General features: G+C 40.3%; 2 protein-coding genes across 5 annotated transcripts in view; both read right to left on the bottom strand.

Moving 5' to 3' along the window:
• Positions 1 to 471: 471 nt before the first annotated feature.
• On the bottom strand, positions 472 to 9,196 carry cul3b (cullin 3b). Of its 2 annotated transcripts, none has more exons than XM_088381139.1 (16): positions 8,910 to 9,196; positions 6,671 to 6,868; positions 6,074 to 6,187; positions 5,804 to 5,964; positions 5,574 to 5,688; positions 5,138 to 5,366; positions 4,508 to 4,653; positions 3,851 to 4,027; positions 3,613 to 3,783; positions 3,316 to 3,423; positions 3,053 to 3,177; positions 2,742 to 2,838; positions 2,304 to 2,453; positions 1,974 to 2,160; positions 1,682 to 1,827; positions 472 to 1,610 (listed from the first exon to the last, which is right to left on the bottom strand). In XM_088381139.1, exons 1-16 carry the CDS (start codon positions 8,970 to 8,972, stop codon positions 1,479 to 1,481), a joined length of 2,319 nt encoding a protein of 772 aa, XP_088237265.1. In that variant the 5' UTR covers positions 8,973 to 9,196; the 3' UTR covers positions 472 to 1,478. The 2 variants fall into 2 exon arrangements, with proteins under 2 accessions (XP_088237265.1, XP_088237264.1); XM_088381138.1 differs by having other exon boundaries at positions 2,304 to 2,438; positions 8,910 to 8,987.
• A 902-nt stretch (positions 9,197 to 10,098) lies between these two features.
• Positions 10,099 to 24,538, bottom strand: part of pde2a (phosphodiesterase 2A) — a 107,373-nt gene continuing 92,933 nt past the window's right edge. For all 3 annotated transcript variants that reach the window (XM_088380887.1, XM_088380888.1, XM_088380889.1), the window contains 22 exons: positions 24,045 to 24,119; positions 23,904 to 23,945; positions 23,594 to 23,662; positions 23,384 to 23,514; positions 21,328 to 21,439; positions 21,194 to 21,233; positions 20,657 to 20,720; positions 20,410 to 20,491; positions 19,939 to 20,113; positions 19,376 to 19,488; positions 18,161 to 18,238; positions 17,938 to 18,060; positions 17,777 to 17,847; positions 17,052 to 17,174; positions 16,874 to 16,961; positions 16,426 to 16,473; positions 15,890 to 15,964; positions 15,712 to 15,811; positions 15,085 to 15,197; positions 14,369 to 14,407; positions 14,171 to 14,277; positions 10,099 to 12,965 (listed from right to left, as the gene is read on the bottom strand). In XM_088380887.1, coding sequence (XP_088237013.1) covers positions 12,731 to 12,965; positions 14,171 to 14,277; positions 14,369 to 14,407; positions 15,085 to 15,197; positions 15,712 to 15,811; positions 15,890 to 15,964; positions 16,426 to 16,473; positions 16,874 to 16,961; positions 17,052 to 17,174; positions 17,777 to 17,847; positions 17,938 to 18,060; positions 18,161 to 18,238; positions 19,376 to 19,488; positions 19,939 to 20,113; positions 20,410 to 20,491; positions 20,657 to 20,720; positions 21,194 to 21,233; positions 21,328 to 21,439; positions 23,384 to 23,514; positions 23,594 to 23,662; positions 23,904 to 23,945; positions 24,045 to 24,119 — 2,103 coding nt within the window. In that variant the 3' untranslated portion in view covers positions 10,099 to 12,730. The remainder of the gene's footprint in view (positions 12,966 to 14,170; positions 14,278 to 14,368; positions 14,408 to 15,084; positions 15,198 to 15,711; positions 15,812 to 15,889; positions 15,965 to 16,425; positions 16,474 to 16,873; positions 16,962 to 17,051; positions 17,175 to 17,776; positions 17,848 to 17,937; positions 18,061 to 18,160; positions 18,239 to 19,375; positions 19,489 to 19,938; positions 20,114 to 20,409; positions 20,492 to 20,656; positions 20,721 to 21,193; positions 21,234 to 21,327; positions 21,440 to 23,383; positions 23,515 to 23,593; positions 23,663 to 23,903; positions 23,946 to 24,044; positions 24,120 to 24,538) is intronic.

Genomic DNA, 24,538 nt, shown 5'->3' with positions numbered 1-24,538 from the left:
GTGGGAGAAGTTTGGGATGATGGAAAATATTTCAAACGTTGGTTGTTGGATTTTTTTCTCCTGTCTTGCCGCTAAGTAAAAAGATAATAAAACAATTACATTAAAGATTGAACCTATTCATGAATTAAGCAATAATTTGAGTTAGATGGAATGTTATTCCTTTATTTAGCTTTTTAATTTCACATCCACTGACTTTTGCCAACATTTGCTTGACCTTGTGACTTCCTTTAGTAAAGTGGAATATTTGTATACAAGTTAATTCTGTATTTTTCAAAATTTCAAATGTGACTAGTGTACTTGAAAACAAACCGTTACCGAGTTGCACTTGGTTTGTGAGATTCCCGCAGAGCTCCTCCATTGTAGTCAGATGAATGGGTGGCTCTCTCTTTATGGACATTTAATTGATGGTTGCAAAGGCATTTGACATGTTCTCAGCCCTTCATGTTGGGAAGAAGCTCAAAAGAGAGAACATTTGTTTTATTCTACATTTATTATGATGAAAACAAGGCCCTGTACAATCCACCTTTGCAGTGAGTACAATAATTATTTTACAATTTGTACACATTAGAACATGGTGCTCATTAGGTTCCACCCATTCAAAATGCAACCAAGGATGAACACACACACACACGCACACGAAATTATTGAAACCTGCACCACAGGGATTTAGCCATTCAGAAAGCTGGCGCCATTTTGTGGTCACTCATACAGGCCTGAGTCATATGCTGTGATGAACCAAAACATCTTAAGGGACTTTATAACTTTCTAATATCCATGAAGGAACCGGGTGATAAAAATGTGGTGGTATAGCTTCTGAAAAATATTGTGACATTGGCGTTTAACAGCATAAGAGGAGCAATGAACTACTTTCAGGCATTGAACAATCTCAAAAACAAACCGATTTGCAAAATAAATTAAGCACTTGTCAAGTTTTCTCAAGTACTCAAAGTGAATTTGACTGCCATTCGCTGTAAGCCAGTAAACACTTTGCCCTCTTTGCTCCACTCCTACGAGAGGGGAAAGAGTGTCTGTACAGCCATTGTTGTGCCACAAAACACAAACATAACACAGACATCAACAATTAAACAGGGGCGTGAATGCAAACGTTTTCTGAAGTCTCTGTGTAGCCACAACATGTCTGCTTAGTAACCACCGAGCAAAACTCCTCCTCCAACCTTTTGAACAAAAAGGCTTTCAAAATTCTCTCCAAAGGCCACAAGAAACATACTTTTGTACAAAACCAGAACTTGCGGCCGTTTTTGTTAGCAGAAGAAATCTAATATTGCTAGAAAACTTCCCCATCGTTTGCATGATATTTTTTTTTCTTCTAACATTTTTTATGGAAGAAAAGTTAAACTTCCCAGTGTATCCCAGAATCAACGATGAGAGCACTTCCAAGTTCACTCAAACGCATAGCAGTCCACAAAAACAAGGCTCGCTGTTTCTCCCGTCTCTATGGTGCACTGAATTCACGTGGTTTACGCTACATAGGTGTACACTTTGCGGTCCTCCGGCGTTCGTGCCAAATATTCCCTCTCAATGAGTCCTTCAATACGCTTCTTGATGACTACGGGACTGGGGAGGAATCGTGCTCGCAACTGCTGTGTGACCTGAGGAGTAAACACAAAAAGCCGTGAGTAGAAGCTCAAACGTGCTTTTTCTCTTGAGGAGGCTAACTCACCTCTGCTACTAGGACATTGTGCTGCATTTTCTTCCTCGACTTCATGATGCGAACAATAGCAGCTTCAATCTCATGCTTCCTGTCATCGTCCACCTTCTGTCGGGTCTCTTTTCTCTCTGGGTCGGACTCCCCTTGTTTAGCAGCCACTAGGGGGCAGACATGACAAGTGTAGGATTAGTACTCAAGGATGACGTTGAAAAGTATTTTACTAGCTTTGAATTGACTTGATGCATCAAGAAAAATCTGTGCTCCCGAACAGCATAGCTCTTATTTACTTAACAGAGTGGTGTACCTGTCTGGATTTTGACCCGGTGCAGTTTGGAGGTAAACTGGTCATTGACTGTAAACACGTGACCATTCTCAATCTCCTTGGACTTGGGCTCCTTGGTGAGTACTCTTTGAGTGGGCTTTCCACAGGCCAGCGACTGCAGCGCCCGCACCAGCTCCCTCTCTGGAATATCTGTCTCCTGCTGGATCTCCTACACGGTTGGGAGACCAACAGATGGTCGCACACATTAGAGTCCATATGCAAAGTCCAGAATCAGCCATAAAAACACAATACATCCATGTAAATAGATTTGTGTAAATGAGGGGGGAAAAAACTAGAAGGACAATTGATGACCTCAAAGGTGGATTTCTCTCTGTTGTTGAACAGCATAAGGATGGTCATCTGGAAGGTGGACACCTGCAAGATATGCTTCCTGGTGTTGGAACCAGTTACTTGGGCTCCCCCAACACCGACCTCTGACCCATCCTCCTGTTGACACAAATTCTGTTATCACTTTAAAACACAGAAGTTATTAATTTTGTCTCTTAAAACATTTTTTTTCCTATCTTAAAATTAGTTAACATCAGAGGTTGAATTTTATTCAGCTGTACAGTATCATTGGAAGGAGAACATGCATGTGAGGCTGCCTCTACGATGCATGACATACAAATTAGTTGCATATAATCCATCAACTGTGCGACCAGGAACAGAGCGTGAGAAAAGTTGAGAAAAACGTAGAAACTAAGCAAAGTTGATGGTCCTTGAAACTCTTTGACTGTGTTTTACACATACCTTTTTAATGGGGCCATAGAAGGTAGCGTTTAGATCCGCAGAGCCCATGTGGTGCTGCAGTGTGAGTTGTCTGCCGCTGTGCTTCCCAAGATAAAACCTGCATGCAGAATGAAGTCACATGAGGTTAACGTCAAAGAGCAGCCACGGTGGCTTGGTTTATCTCCTTTATCAAACTCCACTGGTTGTACAATCTGATCCAATTCCAGCCATCTCGTGTTGGATGATTTCAATCATTACATTTAAACAATGCTTAAATGTTAACCAAATGGGGAGGAAAAAGGCAGAGAAAATGACCCGTTCCACAGACTGACCTTCTGAAGACTTCAAAAGCATGTCGAGGTGAAGGGGGGATATTGCATTTGGGTGTTGCCGACTGTGTCGGCCAGTAGCCTGTTGTCAACACCCTCACAGTGAGATCGACCCCTCCGAGAGACACCTGGGGTTCAAACACAGGTGGACGATTCACTTGCCGCTAAAGGCGATTTCATCTAATATGACTTTATGTCTTTACATAAAGCGCTAGGTTATAATGTATTGCTGAGAGGTTGAATTGTGGCGTTATGGGTCTGCTCACCCCGGTGGTCTGCAGATGTTGTCTAAATTCGTCCATGGTGGTGTTGGAGATGCTCATATCTCGGAACATGCCTTCCAGTTTAGATGTGAACTGACAGCCACACTCAGTCTGAGAAAGAACAACCAAAAGGATTAGGCTTGGAAATGGTACATAATACTTTATGAAATGCAATGGGCTGACTATTGTGTATGCATTTTGTTCCCTAAATTATTCTGTTGTATTTGCAATATAGAGGGGAAAAAAATTAACTGATGTCCAAAGTCAAATCTTACATCCATGCTGGTATATGTCACACACCTTGAGTTTGGAGATCATGTTCTTCTCCGAGTCATCCGACACGCTCTTGTTGGTGAGCAGCCTGCGGGCCAGATGTTGCTTGTAGTAGCGCTCAAACACATCCTTCTCCTGCATGAAGCGGAACAGCACCATGGCCTTGTCCAGTATGGACTCCACCTCCTGCTCGGTCAGCTGGAGAAAAGAGAAACAAAATGAGCGCGATGACTCCTGTGAACAATAAGGCGACAATCGTGCTCACCCCTTTTACTCCTTTTTTCAGTTTGTCGTCGATGAACAGTGAGAGGTACTCAGGCGAACGCGAGTTGAGGTTGAGGAAGTACTCAAAGTCGCCAGCAATCGTTTGTTTGAAGAGACGGTCGTTACTGAAAGATTCCTGGAGGAAGCGGTCAAAACGCAGCTTCAGGTCCAGTAAGCCCTGTGGGAAGGAGAGAGAGAAGCGAGAGGGCATACAATCAAAGAGACGGTAACCTCACATACTGTTCGAAAACACCATACCCAAAATACCCAAGCTCATTTAAACGACGCAACGTGGGAGTTAGACACCAAATTGTTTAGAGGCCACAAAATTCGGGGCCGTTGGATCCCAGTTGGATTCTGTTTTGAGGTTTAGAGAAGACTTAAGATCCTGGAATGGATTTGCACGCAGTGTTTAAGCTTGAACTAAACACATTTCTTAACATTGACTTGCCTTCTTTTGTTTATAACCACAAAATGAGAGCGACTCAGACTCTCTGACTCACGTCATAAACGCACTCAAACCTACTGAACACCCATGCTTAATTAAAATCGCATTTACGCTAGTATTAGATGTAATTAAAAAACGCGGCTTCCGTTTTATTGGCTGGGATATGAAAATGCCTGCAAGTTGGAGTGGCAGTGTGCTGCTAAGGTGTACCTGGATGTAGTCCACAGGGTTCTTCCCTTCTCCCTCCTCGGACACGAGAGCCTTGCCTTGCTCCCGAAGGTACGAGCTCATGCACTCGCACATGGTCTTCAGTCCATTTGGAACTCGACTGAACAGCTTGTACATACATGCCAGATCTGGGGATTGACGGACCACGTACATTAGAATGGAAATTTTTAGCAGTTGACAAGCACTTTTAACATAAAAAAAGGTTGCTAATTTGTGAAAGCTCAGAATATAGTGAAGCTAAAACAAATGGTTTGCTCCACGATCAGTCAGATTATTGGACTATGCACGTCTGATGTAAAGAGCGCCATTTTTTTCCCTGCCTCTTCTCCTCGCTCATGGGCTTCTTGTGAGGAAATCCAGTAGGCGCTGCATTTGGTTTGAGCCTGACACATCACTGAGCACTCTCATGAGATCATAGCCGTGGGTCGTTGAGCAGGCGGACTCTTCCAACCACATCCTCCCACTGTTTTCTTAACTTTCTTTCCTTAGTAAAACTATGGAGGCTGCCCTCATTTAATTCTCCTTTGACTAAAAATGACACCGAAACACTCCACAATGTAGTATTTGGAGACTTTTTTTTGCTGTTGCTAGCAGCTGAAACAGTTCACTTACCGTCAGTCTTGCCATTCTTGAGCATGTGGACCAAACCAGAGTTCTCCATCTCCACAATTGTCTTCATGTGCTTGGATATGAGCTCCCGCTCCACTACCTTGACAATGGGCTCCTCTGTGGATTTATCCAGGCAGTGCATCACCCGCTCAATCTCCTCGTTAATCCTGGCCTCCACCTTCTTTATGTACACACTTGCACTGTTTTCTGCAAGGAACTTCTGGCTCTCCATCTGAGAGAAACATGAAATGCACCGTTAGTGTTCCTCATATTTTTTCCCACCTATTCACTCCAATATTTCTGTTAAATGATTATGTGTTCAATAAAAAATAGTGTGATTTTATGACATTAAAGAAATAGCCCCAAACCAAATATTTGGAGAGGCATGATATCGAGTGAACAGCACAGCACGGTAGACCATTGTATTGATTTGACAGACCTGGAAAAACTCTGCCGACATTTCCAAGAAAGGTGCTTCAAAGTCCTCTTCATAAACTGATCTGCCTTCAAGACCAAGGATCATCAACATTTGGCAGGCATTTCTGATGGCGCCCCTAATGGAGATCAGAAGCGGAGCAACCATTAGATCCATTGCCATTAGTGCCAAATCAGTTCTGTTCATTCAAAGATAAGAGAAGTAATTGCACAAAATTATGTCTGATCTTCTACCTGTCCACCACCTCCCCCTTCCTTTCACGTGCGATCATGTCCAGTAGGGTTTGTCGAAGGTGGTCTCTGATACAGCCGTAGCGGACAACCTGATCTCTAAATATGATGAGACCCAAATTGTAGACATTCTCGACGTTATTCTGCTGCACATATACTCGGTCCTGTGAAGAAGTAGAAAACAAACAAGTGTGTTTTTGATGTTCAAACTAAGTGGTGGGCAGTTTCCAGGTGCTCGGTCAATGAGGCTCAAAAAAAACATCACCAACTGACCATGTACATCAGGATGTCCCTGATCATCACCATGGCAGTCTGATGATCATTCCAAGCCTGGTTTAGGGTTTGGAGGAAGTTATTGTTCAGAGAGTTGAGAACATCTTCTCGTACCTTTGAGTAGGAAAACACAAAAAAAAGGAAATTAAAATGGGGATGTTTGCACATGCTATGTAGTGGTTGTGACCACATTTGAAGCGAAAATAGCAATGTCTTCCTTAAAAGAGATGACACTTTGCTATATCTTACAACTGCACTAGCAGACATTCAGCAGTGTGATAGGAGTCCCTGCAGTGTGACTCAGCAGAAAAGAAAAAAAAAAAAAATTCAAACGTCACAGCAGATTTTAAGGTCACGCTGACCTCTGCTATTTCTTTCCTACTGGAGTGTTGATGAATAATCACAGGTGCTCCTTCAGTTTCCTGAGATCAAACTACACAACCCATTTTCACATCCACACAAGATGTCCTGCTGACTAATCTGATTAGGCAGTCAAGAGGAATATAGTTTTTGTATTAAATGGAAAAAGTCATGAAAGTGTGCTGACCTACTGTGTGGAAAAAGTGATAGTGATAAGCACAACCATGTGTATCTTACTTTGTTGATCAGATGTTCTGTGACAACCTCCCGCAGGCCTGTGTAAAGCTTCTCTCCGTGTTTGTGGAGCACCATGGTGTAAGCGTTTCTGTACAGCTCCTCAAAGCTCAAACCACTGTTGTTCTTCCTCTGAATCTCCTGAATGGCATTCTTCAGGAGGTCCCATATATTGTTCACATACTTCTCATCCATGGTCATCTGCAAGGTAATAGTATGTCAATGTTTTTGTACTTTTATGCCAACATTTAGAAATTAATCAAAGTACCTTTAATAATAGTTAGTATGTTTTGTCATAATTCATTATTAGCGATATTCATTTTCAAACATGGATCAGGTTAATGTCTCAACTTTTTTCCATAAATCTCTGCTAGTGTTAGCGTTTTTAAATGATAATTTCTAGAGCGTTCATAGAAAATCACCATGAGAGCTATTTTTACAATAGCCCCACAGGCTATTCATGTGGTGGTCGTGAGCAACCTGGTGCCCGCAGGCACCACAATGGTGACCCTTGATTTAGTGTTTAATTACCTAACATACATGATAAGGGAGCTTTTGCATTCAATCGTCTGACTTAACTCACCTTAATTCATTCTCAGATTTTCTTTTTAATGTTGTCCAAACATTTGGTATTGGTTGGTTTATTGAACATACACACATAACATAAAAAAATCATCTATTATGGATCTAATATTCCTAACATGATCAAAGGGGGTAGGTGGAAGTACAAAAAACTTATCTGGCCCCACCCCCAGTCATATATTTAAACAATTATATATATTATATTCATACAACTCCTTTGTACAGAATTAATGAGCTAACTTAACAAAAGTGTTTGCTCCAGTAAATGTGGCAAATGAGAGCTTGCTCACGTCACAGTCATATTATGACTCATCTTAATTAAACTAACAGTAAACAACGTTCACTAATAAACAGGCAGTTGCCTGTTGTTGCCGAAAACATTTGTCCAACCATCCATTTACTTTGACCCGGAGCCTATCCCAGCTGATTTTGGCGTACATCATGGATCAGTTGCCAGTCAATTGCAGAGCACATATAAACCAAACCATACACACTGACAATTAAGGAATACATTGTGGGTCTCCAATTAACCTATGATGCATGTTTTTAGAACGTGGGAGGAAGTGCAAAATAGCACAAGAACATGGAGACCAGGGCAAAATTTACATATGAAGGCCAGAGCCTAAATTCCCACCCTAACCTTTGGACAACTGTGTTAACCACATACTCCACCATTTTACCTATTGTGAAGATTAATCACAAAACGATTTCGAATGTGAGCTGAATGCCTGAATGATAAATCCAAGTACGATTTCTTTGTTTTTTGAAGAGGAGGGGGGGCATTCACACCTTTAGTGTATCTTGCCAAGAAACAAGCCCATACATACACGATACCACTGGGCCTTATCAACAGGTTCACCCAGATCAAGTTAACGACAGTTAGTGTGAGGCCACGGTCACGCAGTTCAAGCCATCAATAGAACACTAACAGCAGCCAGAAATCCATTTGGATGATATACAAGCTCCCTCAGCGAGTTCCACGAATGAATTTCTACTTTATGTTAAATGAGGTCAGCCGAATACTCCGATGACTTGCAGACAAAGGGAGTGTCAGGTGGACGGTTAAGATTCCTCCAACACCACTGCAATTCGAAAATATCGATCTACTGAGTTAGTATCTTGTGTCCATTACAGATTTTACAAGCCCAAAACGATGCTAACTGCTCAAATCATTGTTAGCATCGATCTAAATGTTGTGACGCCTGTTTATTCATGTACGTCGCTGATGTGCAACCTGACATGATAGCGCACATATGTCAGTTATAATAAACGCTCAAATAAAGTTGTATCGACGTTGGGCATTTTATTGTCAAAGCCAAAATATAACCAAAACAACAAGTATCACGAGTCAAGCTAGCGTTAGCGTCAACGACCCATCCGAGCGGCGAGCTAACATTAGAGAGCTTTTCAAGCTAATAGACAAAATAACAGACATGAAACGCTTTGATGAAAGGTCCCCAATATAACAATCCACACATGTCAGCAAACGAGCTACAATATGTGTGTGGCGAGAGACGACATTTGACGGTGCCGCTGTTTACTCCTAGTCATCTCCAGCTCAGCTGGTTAGCTTCTTAGCTAGCAGCCAGCAGCCTCAAACCACGGCGATCGAGTCAACCCCAGGCGGACGGGCATGGCATCGTCTCCGGCGTCCACTTACAGGAAAGGCCCGTATCCTCATTTTGGTGTCCTTCTTGGTACTGCCTTTGCTGAGATTGGACATGGTTGCCTCGTCCGTGGGCTCTGTATTCACATTAAAAAGTTCTCCTGGGAGGGACGGGGCGACTACTGGTTACCGGAGCCGCCGACTAGCTTTCACTCGACCTCGGAGCTCCGCGTCCCGGCGCAGTAAGTTTATTGTTGACAGCCAAATTCACTAGTAGTACTTGGCTCAGCAATGGCGGACGAGCTACAAGTCTCATTGCGCAGAGCTCACGCGCTCCAATTCACGCGAGACTTGCAGACAACATTGCAATATTGAATATGTATGTACGTATTTTTCTGCATCATTTGTACCAGACGTTGACGTTACATACGTTGATATGGTTATGCATTCAAATACCATTTAAGTTTTTTTTACCTGATGGTTGAATTTTTTACTCAAATTGCACAAGTATCATCTGCAGCTCTGCAGTATCATATTGTTAATGTAATTATTTCACACTATTAAACCTATTATCTGCAGTGAGAAGTAAGTATAAATACTTCGTTACTGTATTGAAGTAGTTGTTTTATTTAATCTTAATTTTATCTACGCTACTGCATTAAGTGGATTTATTTTACAACGGACTTTTACATTTCCTCAGTTGATAACAGATACAGTATCTGTACTTTCTACTCCTTACTTTGTCAAAATAGGCTTGTAATTGTTCAATATGCCTAGATGACAACATGACGTAAAAAGACGAAAAAAAAATTAAAAAGGTTTGTGATGTGTAATCAGAAAAAGTGCTTACAGCGTATATTGGCAGTTTAAGTGAAATAATTATCAAATTGCATTGTTTAGGGAAAAATACGCTCATATAGAAATATGATCAAATTAGTGTCATAGTTTAGCCACTTCAAAGCTCTTATTTTTCCCTCAGGCGTAATTCTCAGGCTTGCGGCATGACCATTTAATGTTGCTTGCTAAAGCAAATCTTGTGCTTAAACCTCTACAGTTTTTGCTAAACTTGACCATTTCATTTATACATTAACTTGAACTGCTATCCTTGACTTTTAATTTTAAAATGGATTATCAATTTGTTGTGATAAGGTCATTATTTATAAAGGTTTATGGCCCTCTAAGGGAAACCCTAACTACACCACTGACTTAAAAGAATAATACAAAAAATATTTGGAGTCACTAATGTTAACATCTTTCATCACATTTATTCCACAAATGAACTAAGTCATCCATTTGCCACCCATCCCAAGTATTTCATTGTTCATTGAAAGTCAAGCTCTCAGACTCAACAAAACAGCAAAAAAAGAAAAGAAACAAATGACAGTATTTTGCTTCGTGAAAGCATCTTTTATACAGTGTCGGATTAGATTGGGTTTCTGTTTGTGCTGCATCATTAGAAATACACGTTTTTTTCTCGTGTCTTGAAAGTTGTTTGGAGGGGAAAAAACTCAAAAGAAGCACTTTTAATTACATAGAAAATATTTCCCATTGTTAGAATGATATACATTGTAACATATCCTTCTTGACCCCTTCCTATTTACAGAAATATTTTTGCCACTGTAAGTCACAGATGAGTATTGCGATGGCCTTATCGCAAGTTAGAATCCTGCTGCTTTGTAATGGAGACAAAGATTGGCTTCAAACATCGAAGGGGACATTTCAAGGCTGACAAAGATGTAGCAGAAAAACAAAAACATTTAACAATAGCCCACGTCATTAACTATATAATTAGACAATGAAGAAATAAGTTTACGTTTGACGCTGAAGCTCGGCCAAGAAATTCTTCACCTGGCACAAATAGCCCTGACTGTAAAAGCGACACAATGACAGATACACACTCAAAAGTTGAGATCTGAACTTTCCGAGGCATTCTACCATTAAAACAGTCACACTTCACTCACCCTGACCTCAAAAGCCTCAGCCAGCTCAAACCTCAGGAAATAAATTAACAAGAGACGAGGGAATTTACATTTTCACTCAGGCAGACATTTCATATTGCACATGAAAAAGGCAGATGCTTCAGATGAGCTTACATGGTATGGAACAATTTAAAAGAAAACTCGAGTAGGAGGAAAAAAAAAACATGTAATATATGCCCTTTGAAAACATCTTAGTAGAAAACCCTAACCAAGGCAGTCAACTCATACCACACACACACACATATTGCCCATGACACACGAGACAAACAGTACATGCACACACCCTGATTGCATTATTCTATTCTTTCCTCCACCCCGCTGGCATTATCGAGAACATATCATTTCAAATGCGTTGAAAAGACTGCACTAGCTTAATTGGAATCTCTCTTTCCCTGCTACCCACACAGTCACAATTTTTATGCACTCATTTGGTCATGAACTCTCTTCCATCCATCCACGCATGCTCACGCTCGCCACGCACGCACACACGCAGCCCACATACAGTGTTCTCCATTACAGATAGTTATGTTGTGTAACTCAGTGGTTGGCTTCACAAAAGCTGCAGCATTTCCTATTTAAAACAAGGTAAAAGTGGTGCAACATTTAACACAGAACTCCCAACATTTCTAAATGAGGTACAATCTGAGAGCTGAGAAAAAAAAAATACTTTCAAAACTTTTCCTTTGGGAATAATTTCATCGATGGCTACATCTCTGATTCCTTTTTTTTTTTCTTCAACCTCACTGACAACACTTGACCAGTAATAACAGCCAAATGATGACTTGATATTTGAAACCAAAACAGGTGAAATGGCAACTGTCTTTACAAAGGTTATTTCACAAATCTACATTGTCTTGAGTGTGGTGGTCCTTCAGTCAACACACTGATAGTCAAGCTATGCCTATAACAAATACACAATAATAAACAGGCTCTTATGTTTCAGTTGGTATATATTAAAAGCTCTAAGAAAGGCAGCAAAGATGCACAATAAGGCAGATCCATATGACACACTTGGTGGAGCACACTCAGCTATGGCTCATTTACACGACAGGTGGGATGGATCGTTTAAAGGGCTTTATCATCTATATTGATTTTGGGAGGATAGTAAGAAAAAAGTTGGCAAGTGATGGTGAAGACATTATTAAATAAATTGTGGTAGCGTTTGAATTTCATTTTTTTTTTTAAATGTACTATGACGGTAGTAGGGGAGTGATTGTCAACCTGTTTTGCCCAAAGGCTTGAGAAGTCAAAGCAAATTGCCCTTGTGGATTTTTGTGGCAATGTAGGAATGAAATGCTCTATTGTTTAATTCTAACTATTCAATACAAAAATATTCCTATTATATGGAAACATAGACTGCATTGTCATTTTGAATAAATTAATAGTGACGTTAAAAAAGAAAACTTCACAAGCATTCTTAAATTGATGGCAGTCGCTTGTGTGCGAACGACGCTCAGTGATTCAAATCAATATCCACCATCATGGAACATAACACTCAAATAATAAGCACTTTTATGTTTGCATGACAACATATCCCCCCCGAAGGTTTCTGTAAAGACAGACGTTCATGTGTGTCATTGTACAATCTTAATCAGGATGAGTACTGCACGTATGAACTTGTAAAACATCTCGTTGAAGTTGTCACTGCACCGACTTCTGCGCTCAAGAACTGGGCACATGAGCAACATGAAGCATGTGATCACCAAAAACCACTTCAGACGTTTCAGATCGATCGTCTCATTGGATTTTTTAGAAATGTCGTTCTGTCCGTCCTGCATGGCTGCTAAGCTTCAAAGTGACTGACCTCTTCCCTCTCAGGCCACTAAAAGGTGTCCTCAGCCTCTTTATTGGACCACAAAAAAACAACTTCATGACCCTGAAGATGGGCTACTAGTGTCACTGTCCGTGCCCCCCTTCACAATCGTCAAGGCAGCCGTTAAGGCAGAGGTGGTCGCTCCCGAAAGCGCCCTGGGACTGCAGTAGCTCATATTCCTGGTCCAAGAAGTCTAGGCTGTTGTTGCTAGGCAACCCCCGGATGGTGAACTTGTGGGACACTTTGGTCCACTGCTCTCGATTCGCCGCCACTCTTTCGTAGAGCTCGGTGGCCCCAGGAAATAGTTCAGACAGCAGCCTAATGGAACACAATGAATGAAAGAAGTCATTTTTAGAGGTAACTGAGGCGTTTTCATTGGTATTTTTTTGGAGTAACCAGGACAGATTGGACAGTGGAGAATCTATAGTACAATTTAACTTAGTATCTAGAGCGGGCAAACAAGCATTAAGTACACCTGCACAATATTTTGAGATGCAATACAAGAATGCAACCAAAAAGTCCACCTTTACAAAAATAATTCTTGGTTTTGCTAATTTTTTACAACTCTTCTGCTCTCATCACCCACAGATTTTGGAGAAGAAATAAAAGCCCACGTTATAAAAATCAAGACTAAATAATGATATATATTTTTAATTCAAAGGAGTAAAAGTTAAGTCGAGCCAAAAATAAATACTCTGGTAAAGTACAGCTACCTAAATAAAACTACAGGAGAAGTATTTGTATTTTGTTACTTCTCACCACCTTGTTCACCTCCATAAAAGCGGCAAAATATTACTCAGTTTAAAGTATCATAGAGTGCAACATTATGAGTTTTATAGTGTCTTCAAAGCATCTTATTTAGATATCTTCAGTACTGGATGTCATTGACCTGTGCAGGTTTATGTACTGCGCAGACGTTGTAGCCATAAAGTGTGGCGCCACCTGCTATAAACGTATTTGGCCAGTAGGGGGCAACACAGTTTAAAAACAAAACCCATCATCACTGATATTGCTTCATGTGTGGGCAGATGGTGGCTGCATAATCAGCCAAATGAATCTGAGCCAAAAAAGCTCTCTCGTTTAGACAAATATGAGTCCAACATTTATTCTCCTTTTCAGTCCTGTCTGCCAAGCTTTGAGAAAATTATCTAGATATTTGGCAATAAACGCTTCACTGTGTTCACATTTTACTTTGGCTCTTGCTTGGTACTGGGGACCGAGATGCTGTTTTACATAATTACACACATGGCTTTTTTTCACTGATCTCTTGGTATATTAACTAGAAATGCCTATTTGTACATGGCCAGAATGCAACTCACTTGATGACTTCTGGATTTGCTAATGCATTCGGACAAGTATGCAGATGAAAGCAGAATTAGAGTCTGGTTCGAGCTCATGAAAGAATTAGTCCTATTTTCTCCATCACTTTCTTGATTTATTGAAAAGTTTGTTTTGGAGGAGATTCCAATGTTGACCCTGATCAAAATGTGTAAGAGTGTGTGAGAGTTTTGTTTGGTACGCACTTGTAAATGGGCATGGCGATGTGCTCCATGAAGCTGATCTGTAGTTCTGGGATGTATGCTTTTTCTCTGTCCATCATCTCACTGGGCCTGTTCCCCATGGCTTTTTCCTATACACACAGCCAAGATTTATTGCGTTCAGCCTGGAGACAACTTGATAAAGATGTTAAATTGGTTATTTAACAGTGTCCGGGCACATACCAGATCTCCTTGAGAGAAGAATTCTTTATAGATAAGTTCCTGTAGATAACACAGAGTGACGTGTCATTGTTCATTCAGCATACGTTATGTACAAGATACATCATCGCTTTTCTTTAAAAAAAAAAAAAAATCTTTAACTAAAGAGTTACCGGGGTACAAATTATTTATTTTATCTATGTTATAGAATCAGTCCATGTTGACTTAAAGATGGAAGTCCAAAATGACAAAAAGTCACATTTACAAAAAAAAAAGGATGCATTTTCCGTGTTTGGCTCTTCCGGTTTAAGTGGTGTCATGGCAATACAATAAAGTACTGTAATACAAATAAAAAACAATATTTTAGGTCTTTTTGGATTTAGTCAGGGATTTGGTGTTGAAAAGGGGACAGAGCAAGATTAAACCTAATCCTACATGCATTGCCATCCCTCGAAATAAAGCACTACATGTTGGTACACAACTAAACAGTTGATAATCTCCATTTTGTCAGAAATGATTTAGTGTTGCTGTGTAATCACTTGGGATGGGTACATTTTAAGGAATGTTGATAACACCGTTAAACCAATGTGCTAGCAACACCTGCTGTCCACACCTTTGTACTGCAGGTAACTTTTAGCAATCTGCATAATTAGTTCCATGTAATTAAAATGAATTTTAGTGACAAACTTTGCTTGACATCAACATGTTACATGCATCACAAAATAGAAAGAAATACTGACAGCAATCTTGCGAGTGGTTTTCCAGCCCTTGGTTTGGTCTGACAGGTCACATGATGTCATCAGCAGGCACAGCAGCAAAGAGTGGTGGGTACTGCTTTTAGGATCATAGCCATCTAAAGCCATCGACGCACAAACACACAGTCACCATATTATTTCAAAGGTAACATTTCAATGCAATGCAATCAATTTCAAAAATTTCCAACTCCAAAAAAGGGCAAAAAAGAAACTGTATGGATGGATGTGAGTCCATGACTGACAGGCAGGCACTCAACATTTTGAATGCTTGGAAATTGGGTCCATTTTGTAGACATTCAACCAGGATGACTTTTAATTGATTGCATTCACTCTGAAGTTACACACCGCCGGTCAAGAGGTAATAGCCAATTATAGAATGCAAAACTACAGTAAGTTATTGCTTGCGCAAGCTCAAGGAGCAATTTGCTGGAATGGTAAAGGTTCTCACTTTATGTTGTATTAATATTTCTTCTACACTATATCCAGTTATAAAGTGTTTTTGCAGTAATTCAGGTGCTGTTATTCGAGGTAAAAAGGCTCACACTGACGATTAATTAATTACAGGTAAAATAATAATTGATGATGTCACATCCCCCACCATCTGGTACCCACCATCAGCCATCTTCTGTAAGTCTCTGAATATACGAAGGTGATGAGCCAGGTCTGTAGCCAGAATGATTTCCCTCATCAAGTCTAGCATGCGCTGGTAATCCTAAAATCAGTACATTACGACACACCAAGTTAACAGCAGTGAACAAAGATACATGTAAATATTCTTTTTAGATGGCACCTTTCTGGAGAACTTCTCAAAAATGTTGCAGCCTTGAGTATTCAGAATGGCGATGGCCTGTGCAAAATGATGTCTCTGTGGAAAAAGAAAGACAAATAAATAACTCCTGAAAAGATCACTGCGAAATCATGTTATAAAAAAAGTGTAGAAAGTGTACGTTTTGACCACTAGGTGACGCAAAATACACAATGACAGAAAAATTCCCTTTTCAATTGAGCTTTGGAATTATTTTTTCCCCATTACAAATAATGAAAAGTGTCAACATAATAAATTACACACAATTACAATTTTAAACAACATTTTATCAAGATTCACTGTCAAGTAAATGTATAAAGACCCAATACAAGTAACTATCAACAGTTAGAGAAGAACTGCCTTGTCTCATCTCCTGTTCATTTGTGTTCGGAATTGTTATTTCAATTTTCCTCAAGCTCTTAGAACCAATTCTGAGGCTTGACTGTACGCAAAGCAATAGGCTAATACTATATGGCATTCACAACATGCCTCCGTGTCACACATTCCTGCTGTGCCTTTACCTCCATCACAGATCCCTCTGAGCTGTAGAGAGCAGCCAGCACAGATTGCTGAAAATAGAGAATGTCAACAAATGAACCACAGTCTTTGTTATGTGCATATGTTGCATTGATTTAAAAGCAACAAGAGCCCCCCAGCACTCAAGCCATAAGCCTTTCATTGAAGACTGTGAACCGCTTTTACGATTTATCTTGAAATAGCAAGTGAAGGGGGGGGGGGTTACATGATGAGGGTGAACACACGAACATGCTTGCAATCACAATGACAATTTTGTGTCACACAATCCCATAGGGCATCACTGACAAACACTTCTTGTTTCTACTCCTACTCATAACCCACACGTGGAGATGCATTACAAAACTTCATTCTATGACTCACGCTCAGGAGGTGTACTCCTTTTAACCATCAGTGTGCGTCATTGCATCGACTATTCTAGATTCATGTTCTCACCGAGGCCACTTGGAATGAATTGTTGGTCCCGCGATGATCCAGGTCATGGCACAGACAGGAGACAAAGAGAGCTAAAATCTCTATATCCCTAAAAATGAAAGCAGAGGAAATGGATTTCATAACAGGCAACAAGTGGGGTCACTGTCAAGGCTTATTCTGGTCACGGCGGGAGACTCACTCGAGGTAGTTGGACAGCCCAAGGTTTTTGTAGAGCAGGTAGCAGAAGTGGGAGACAGAGAATGCGTGCATCCAATTGTGGTAGGGTGGGTCCCTGTAGCCTTTCTTGACCATTAAACAAAACCTATAAAAAGGAATAAAACAAGAATTCAGAATTATGAACGTTCGTATATACAAAGCACTAGCAGAGTGCCCCCCCCAAGACCCCCAGGTTTTAGGCCAGATAACTGGACTTTCGGGATTTCGTTTCCCATATTTCTACTCAGCTGCTGTAGGGAACATGAATTCAAGATTTATCAGCGTTTTCTGAAGAATGTTTTGGTTTTGTAACACGTTATTTTTGTTTTGGAGACCCCCTGAGGTATCATTACTCTACTGTGTGAAAATTTAATTCATTTTATTTTTATTTAATTTATGTGCAAACAGGATCTACTCTGTATTACTTAATGAATTTAATACTTTAAATATTATTTATAATGACATATATATTATTTAAATATTATACAAATATTTATTTTCATTTAATAAAATCAATCTAAATCTATTTGATAAAATTAATCTAAATCTAATTAATTCAATACTTTAAATGTTTGTTTTAATTTAATAAAATTTAATTTCAAAACAAAAAGTCTTGACCTACTATTCGACTCATAGCCTCCCAGAACCCATTATTTTCCTAAATTGAAGACTACCTATACTGCAAATGTGAGGCTGAGAATATCCAACCTGGCAAGAGTCTGCCTGTCGATCTTGTACGTGTTGATGAAACCCATGTCTTCAAACATGCTGAGGACACACTGCAGACACACACAGCAAAATCAGTTTCTATAAAATCAATCATTCCTTCTATTTGTTCCATACATCTTCCCTCATATTGCTCTTCTTACCATCGGTGTGGTCTCATCAGGTAGCGAGCGCGGCGTGTAGGTGAACTCAGCAAAGCAAGGATGGATCTTCTTTACCGGCTCAATTCCTACTACCAGCAGTCTACACACCTCGTCCTCTGAAAGCTGTAGCATACACACACTGAATAATGTTGCGTAAAAAAGCACCAAGGTTCAAAACAGTGGCCCTCTGTGTGAGAGTGATCACCATGCAATTTAAGTTTACCTTCATATGGTACTTCATCATTTCATTGGCCAGGTGAGATCTGAACTGTGCTTCATGGACCTTCTTGTACAGCAACGACTATGGGCACAGCAAATAGTTACATAAATTACATCTTTCACAAGGCCCCACATTTGCACTTTATCCTTCCTATAAAATTAGTGTGTGGAGTGAAAAATGCATTTGACCTCTCACAATCTCAGATGTATTTTCAAGTGAAATGAAAAAATAAATTCACTGCTGAAAAGCGGTAGTCTTTCATATTGAGGACATCCAAATGACCCTCTTTTTTTTTTTTCTTCCCCGCATTCATGTAATGCCTTTAGGATTCAGCCTTCTCTACCTTCAAGTGCCAAAAGTAATAGAAATGCTTTCTCACATTATTTTGATGACCTAATCCACCTTTGCAGATCCACGGTCATTGTGTAAAACTTCCAAATCGGAGGCCAATTACATTTCAGTGTAGTCCTTATCACGATTAACTGTTGATGAATAATGCAACTTGCTCCTGTTTAAATGTTAAAATGAACTGCCTGGAGGGCAAATATTTTTCAAATTAAAAATCCTGCAGTTAGACAATCTATCAAACACCTGCAGTCATTATAAATCATACATTGGAAAATTTTTGAATATCAAGGCGAACCTACTAAACTTATTCTACAATATTTATAACATCACTGATGGGTGCTTTTATCATTCCGACGGAACTATAAAGTTATTCAAGTCCATTTCAATAAATTAGTTGTTCAAATAAAAAAAACCTCTCACTCTTAATTTGTTTCTCATGTAGGCTTTATGTGATAATCCTTACTATCGCAAACACTGTCTTCAACATAATCTTTGTCAACTCCATCAGATTGAGTTTAATGGGTGTGCAGCAGTCCCACAAAGCCTCTGCACTACAACATAAAAGCTGCTTGCTTCTATCACATCCTGGAATCTCTTCAAATTTCCCCGGAGACCTCCATTGGCGCTCTACTCTGACTCTACTCGACTCAGCATTTCCCTCCGAGCTGATTCTGGTTTATCAGACAATATCGATATTCTCCGGAGCATTCAGCAAGGTACTAATTTACAGCCATGACCAAGGTGAAGCTGTAAATACTGCAAAAACATTTCTTTGACAACCCAATCAATCAGAGGATATGAGCAATTTGAAATCAGATAAATCCAAATTCCTAGTCACAGTTCAGTAAATATGTGAGAAAAGAGACTTACATGGGCAATGCTAATACCACAGTAGATGGAAAAAGCTGTGGCCAAATCCTCATCAAAGCGGTTGAACCACGGCCCGTTCATTTTATTCACCAACTCAGCAACCCCGATCACCTCTGAGGAATATTAAAGGGGATTACAAATAGACGAAAGTCAGATCATCAACATGCATGGGCAAAGGTGAGCAGGATGGTTACACGGTTGGGAAACTGCACACGCATAAAAATCCTGTCAAAAGTCTTTCTAGAAGCTTCGAAATGATAACGTCAATTGACATTAATTTTCGTTGTTGATTCCTGGAGGTGTTCTAGTCTGTTACAATATTCATACTTCTTTTTACATTTTCACCCGCACCTAAGAAAATCATGAATTCCAACTCTGGATAAAATATTCAAATCTACAAGACAGCTCTAGGTTTTCTACCTGGACTGACATGAGGCAGATGCTAACAGAACAACTATTCTGTCAGCATGGGAAAAAAATTGTAACCTTTCCAAAGTCGAGCAGAACTATCCTGGGACACGTTTTTTTTTTTTTTATGAAGCGATTTCCAAATCACAGCTCACCATCGTTCTCATCTTTGATGGGGAAGCAGAGGATGTTGCGAGTCCTGAAACCGGTACTGTCGTCCACACCACGATAGAAAAGAGGATGGGAGTAGGCGTCCTTAATGTTCAGGATTTGACCTGTGGTCGCCACATGGCCTGCAATACCCTGATCTGCTGGGATACGGAATTCCTTCTGCAGGGAAAGCATACATGAAACCTTGTGTTACATTTAATCCATAGTTCTTTCTCAATCATTCAAGTCTGGCACTGTCAACAAACTAAATCAAAGCAATTGAACAAGGGTGTGTAGACTTTTTATATTCATAAAACACATTTGACTTAGTTGTTTCAAATATTGACGTTACATTCAATGCATGTCAATGTGCCCATAAGAATAAAAACTAAACTAGGCTAGGTCATCAAATTGCAAAAACAAACTATACATTGACTTTGCGTTGGAACATGTCAGCGGATTGTTTAAAAACGTACCTCTTCATCACTAACCACACCACCGTCAAACACTTTGGCCACTAACTCGTGGCTATGGCGATCCAGCAAGAACACCGAACAGCTGAAAAGACACACAGAGAAAAGTTCAGAGAAGGGCAAAGCCGCCAAAATGCCATTTATACCATTTCATCTCAGGTCATTTTGAACCCTCATTAAACGAGGCAAGATAGCATTTTGCAAAACGGGATGAAGACATTCACACTGTTCCCCCCGCACGCTAACTTACATCTCTGCACCACTGAGGTTCCTGGCCTCCACTATAATTTCCTGTAAGAGCACTGACACATCATCTGAAAGTATAAAGGAGAGGCAGGATGAGAGGAAATAAAAATAAAACGGGAGGGAAATTACAGCAATTAAAGGACTAGATAAATAATGGGAGATAGAAGCACGAGTAACGGTGATTCATTTATTCGAGCTGATAAGCTTTTTTGTTAACAACGCTCGATGCCAAGAGGTGCCATTTGTTTCACAGATTGATCGAATCCGCTGTCGCAGCAATCGTGATGGCTGAGCAAAGACTAATTGTACTGATGGGGCTTACTGTTTAAGACACTTGAAATATCTGAAGCCTTCACTTTTAATGCGCTTGTAATTTTATGGCTGCGGGTGTAATCACCTTTCGCATCTTTAATATTTTTCTCCATTACATGCACCATGTGTTTCATTTGGCACTCTTTTATATGTGTCAGACATTAATTTGAAATGTTCTGCAATGTCCTGTGTCACGAACTACAGACAGGAATGCAGAGCAACATCATACCCAAGTGTGTGAAGAGATTTTTGGCCACTTGCAAGAGTGCCTATGTGGAGAAAAAGCATACAGAAAAAACTCTTTAGATTGAATGTGTATTAATGCATACAAATAGGATTGGTGTTTGTGCATGGGCATATTACCTGGCACTCTACTTTCAGTTTCTGTTCCTTCTGGAAGGCCAAAGTTGAGGTGAGGACCGTTGAAGTGTAGCAGAAACAGTGTTGGATGGCGTGCTCGTCCGCCTCCGTGTGTCTGTGGGCAACGTGTGGACTCGGTTCTTACGTGAACATTTACGACAAGCCAACGAAGAGGATAAATAACTCTCAATGAAAACCATGTGTCCTTTCGAAACATAATCCTCCGTTTTTCTACACTGCCACAGAGGTATGATTATTTGTGTGCAACCTACTTTGACGCATATTTCAATAGTTTACATCAGCTTAGTTTACGTCCATATCCAATTAAGTCACAGTCTTAAACAGGCAAAAAAAAAGATTTGCTAACAGATTCTGACCTCTGAGATAATTGCCTGCAGTTGTCTCTTCTTGTCTAGAGAGGGCAGTGGCACATTATTGGGCAAATGTAAATTGTGAAGAATAGCACCCGAGGCTTTCTTGCCCTTAGCTGAGCCTTGTGGGAAACCTGCGAAGGAGGCATGAATCATATCCAACCTAGAACATGCCTCGGAACAAGTGAAATGAAGTTCACTCCCATAATAGAAGCTAGTCTGTGATTGACGTGCGATAGAGCACAAGGCAGTGGTCTTGAGTTCCTCCCCCTCTTTCTTTCTCTCCTTTACAGGAGAGACTGCATCTTGTTTCTTTCTTCCCACTAGAGAAAATAGCCTTGAAGTACATGGAACGGATTTGAAGGCCAGGCAGCTTTGCTTCCAAAGACCAGACACATCGAGTACTCGTTCCACAAAGGAAACGGCACACAAAGAGCTCACCGAACGTACAGTATAGCAGCACACGCTGAGGCGTTTTCTCTAAGGCTCTTTGTAATTTGTTGAAAAGAAAAATTCTCAAGTCCGCGACACCAATTACATTCGAAAGGCTAATAGAACTGCTATAAAATGACATTTAAACCTTCTAAGCTCTCCGCATATAGATGATTAAAATTCAATTTCAAACACCATCTACATCCCACTCTGCAGTTGTGCCTCAAACAAAATTATGTTTGTGTTGACTGCATGTACACTCTAAAAACAGGACTACCAAAATATGTTTATTCATTCATCCTTTGTCTCAGGGCATTTCAATCTAAATTTAACACTTAAAAGGGGAAGAATGCCTGACTTTGGTGGAGGCAGAGTCAGTTCAGTTCTCACTCAATGTGAATATAAATGCTTGTCTGTTTCTAGATGTGCCCTGCAACTGACTGGCAAGGGTGTAGTCCGGCTTTCGTCTGGTGTCGGTCCGCCTCCCCATGACCTTGAACACGATAAGCGGTATAGAAAATGTAATCGTGTAATGAGGGAGTGAGAAAAGATTCGCTACGTCCACAATCCTGTGGCTGTTACTATAGTAATGAGGTACCAAGAAATTAAAGGACATCATTTTTGTTCCATCTAGTGCTGGCTGCAGAGCGAGTGTGTTTCTAAAAAGCACCGCACACATGTGTGTGTATGTCTTGTTAGTGAATTTGCAGTGAGAAGAACAGATACCAAAGACTCCGATATAGGTGACGGATTTATCCGCCACATAGGGAGAGGTCAGATTCCTGCCAATTACACGTCCGCACACAAGTAGGGAGCTGACATATCGCCCAGCTTGATACGATCTATTCATGTGGGCTGTGCAGTGCATCCTGCTGGTTAGGGGGATTCATTGAAACAGCAGTGAAAACATCAAGTGAACGAATGGTTGGTCTGTTTGTTATCACAGTAAGGTTGAAAATACGGAAGAGTTTCAAAATATTTCATGTGGATTTTGGTGAATGTTTGGGAATTTAAAGGAATGGGATAAAGTGCAGGAGGGGGATTTACATACAGAATTAATACATAAATATTCTGCTGCAAAAATATATTTTTTTACAGCTTGTGCAATTAACAAATAATGAAAATGAGCCCACACTCATTGTGCATGCTTCTAGCCAAATCTGATTTAATTACTGTCCTATTCAAATAAATTGGAATAATTCATGAGACTGCATGAATTTGAATCCACAAGAATGACAATTTTGATACAAACATACCTCTGTCCACCCTGCTTGTTGAAGGCGCACGCCAGAGCCACCACTTGGCCCGTAGCCCTGCTCACAACAGGGACGCACAGCATGGAGGAGATCTCACAGGCCAACATACTGGACAGCTGCCTACGCTCCTCCTGAGGGATTTTGACCAGAGTGCACACAGAATGAACACTCAAAACTGATAGACAGTTGGAAAGAGATTATTTTCCTTACAGCACTGATGTCTTGAAGCGTAATTGGCTTCTTCTTCTCGACAACCTGACCGAAACGTCCAAACATCAGCTATAAACAGAAGGGGAAAACGAGTCATGTGAATGGTCAGCTATTTGATTAAAAAAATCGGCATTAAGCCACAAAAAGGTGTGTTGTCAAAATTACAAATTCAACCTAAGCTTGATCAATAGAAATTTGAAGTAGCTCCGAAAATTAAAATGAACCGCAGCTTTAGCAAATCCAGGTCCAATTGTGTAATATTTTCTGTATACACACATCACTCACTGACAAACATGATTGCTGGCCTCACCGGGAAACTGATTTCCTCCTCCAGAACTTTGTCTCCGACTACCTAAAGGTCAGAGGATATCACATAATTTTGAGAGTAATCAATACATTTTTCAAATTAATCACAAGCTGTTGACATTTCATATTCCTTTTGTGAATGTACCTGGCAAAAAAGCTGGTGGTTGTCCTCAGACACTAACAGCAGACAACAACACTGTGACCGAGTCTGCTGCTGCAGCTATGTAGACACAAACACACATGAGAAAGGTTAATATGGACTCACATGGCAATATGTGTGTGTGTGTGTGTGGTAGACCAATAAATCATAAAACGCACAATCAGGTTCAATCTACGTGTGTCCGTCCATTTTACTGATTTTCCTCTTACTGCAATTTTGGCTGCCCGTGCACATCAGTGCACACACACTGTATGCATACACATCCACCCACACACTCCGAGATCATAATAGCAGTGCATCTTCACACTCCTGTAATCCACGGAGCTGGCTTCAGGACAAGATTAAATGCCAACCACAGCCAACACACTCATCCCCCCATTATCACACTATTGAACAAATATGTACACTAATGCACATTCTGGCATATAAGTAGGCCCTTTGGCACATTTTCCCCAAAATAAAATCCAATGAGAACCACC

The sequence above is a fragment of the Syngnathus floridae genome, chromosome 7 (genome assembly GCF_059516105.1).
Source record: "Syngnathus floridae isolate MCC-2025c chromosome 7, RoL_Sflo_1.0, whole genome shotgun sequence".
NCBI classification, from domain to species: Eukaryota; Metazoa; Chordata; class Actinopteri; order Syngnathiformes; family Syngnathidae; genus Syngnathus; species Syngnathus floridae.
Note: the sequence above shows the minus strand (reverse complement) of the source record. Positions and strands in the feature narration are given on the sequence as shown.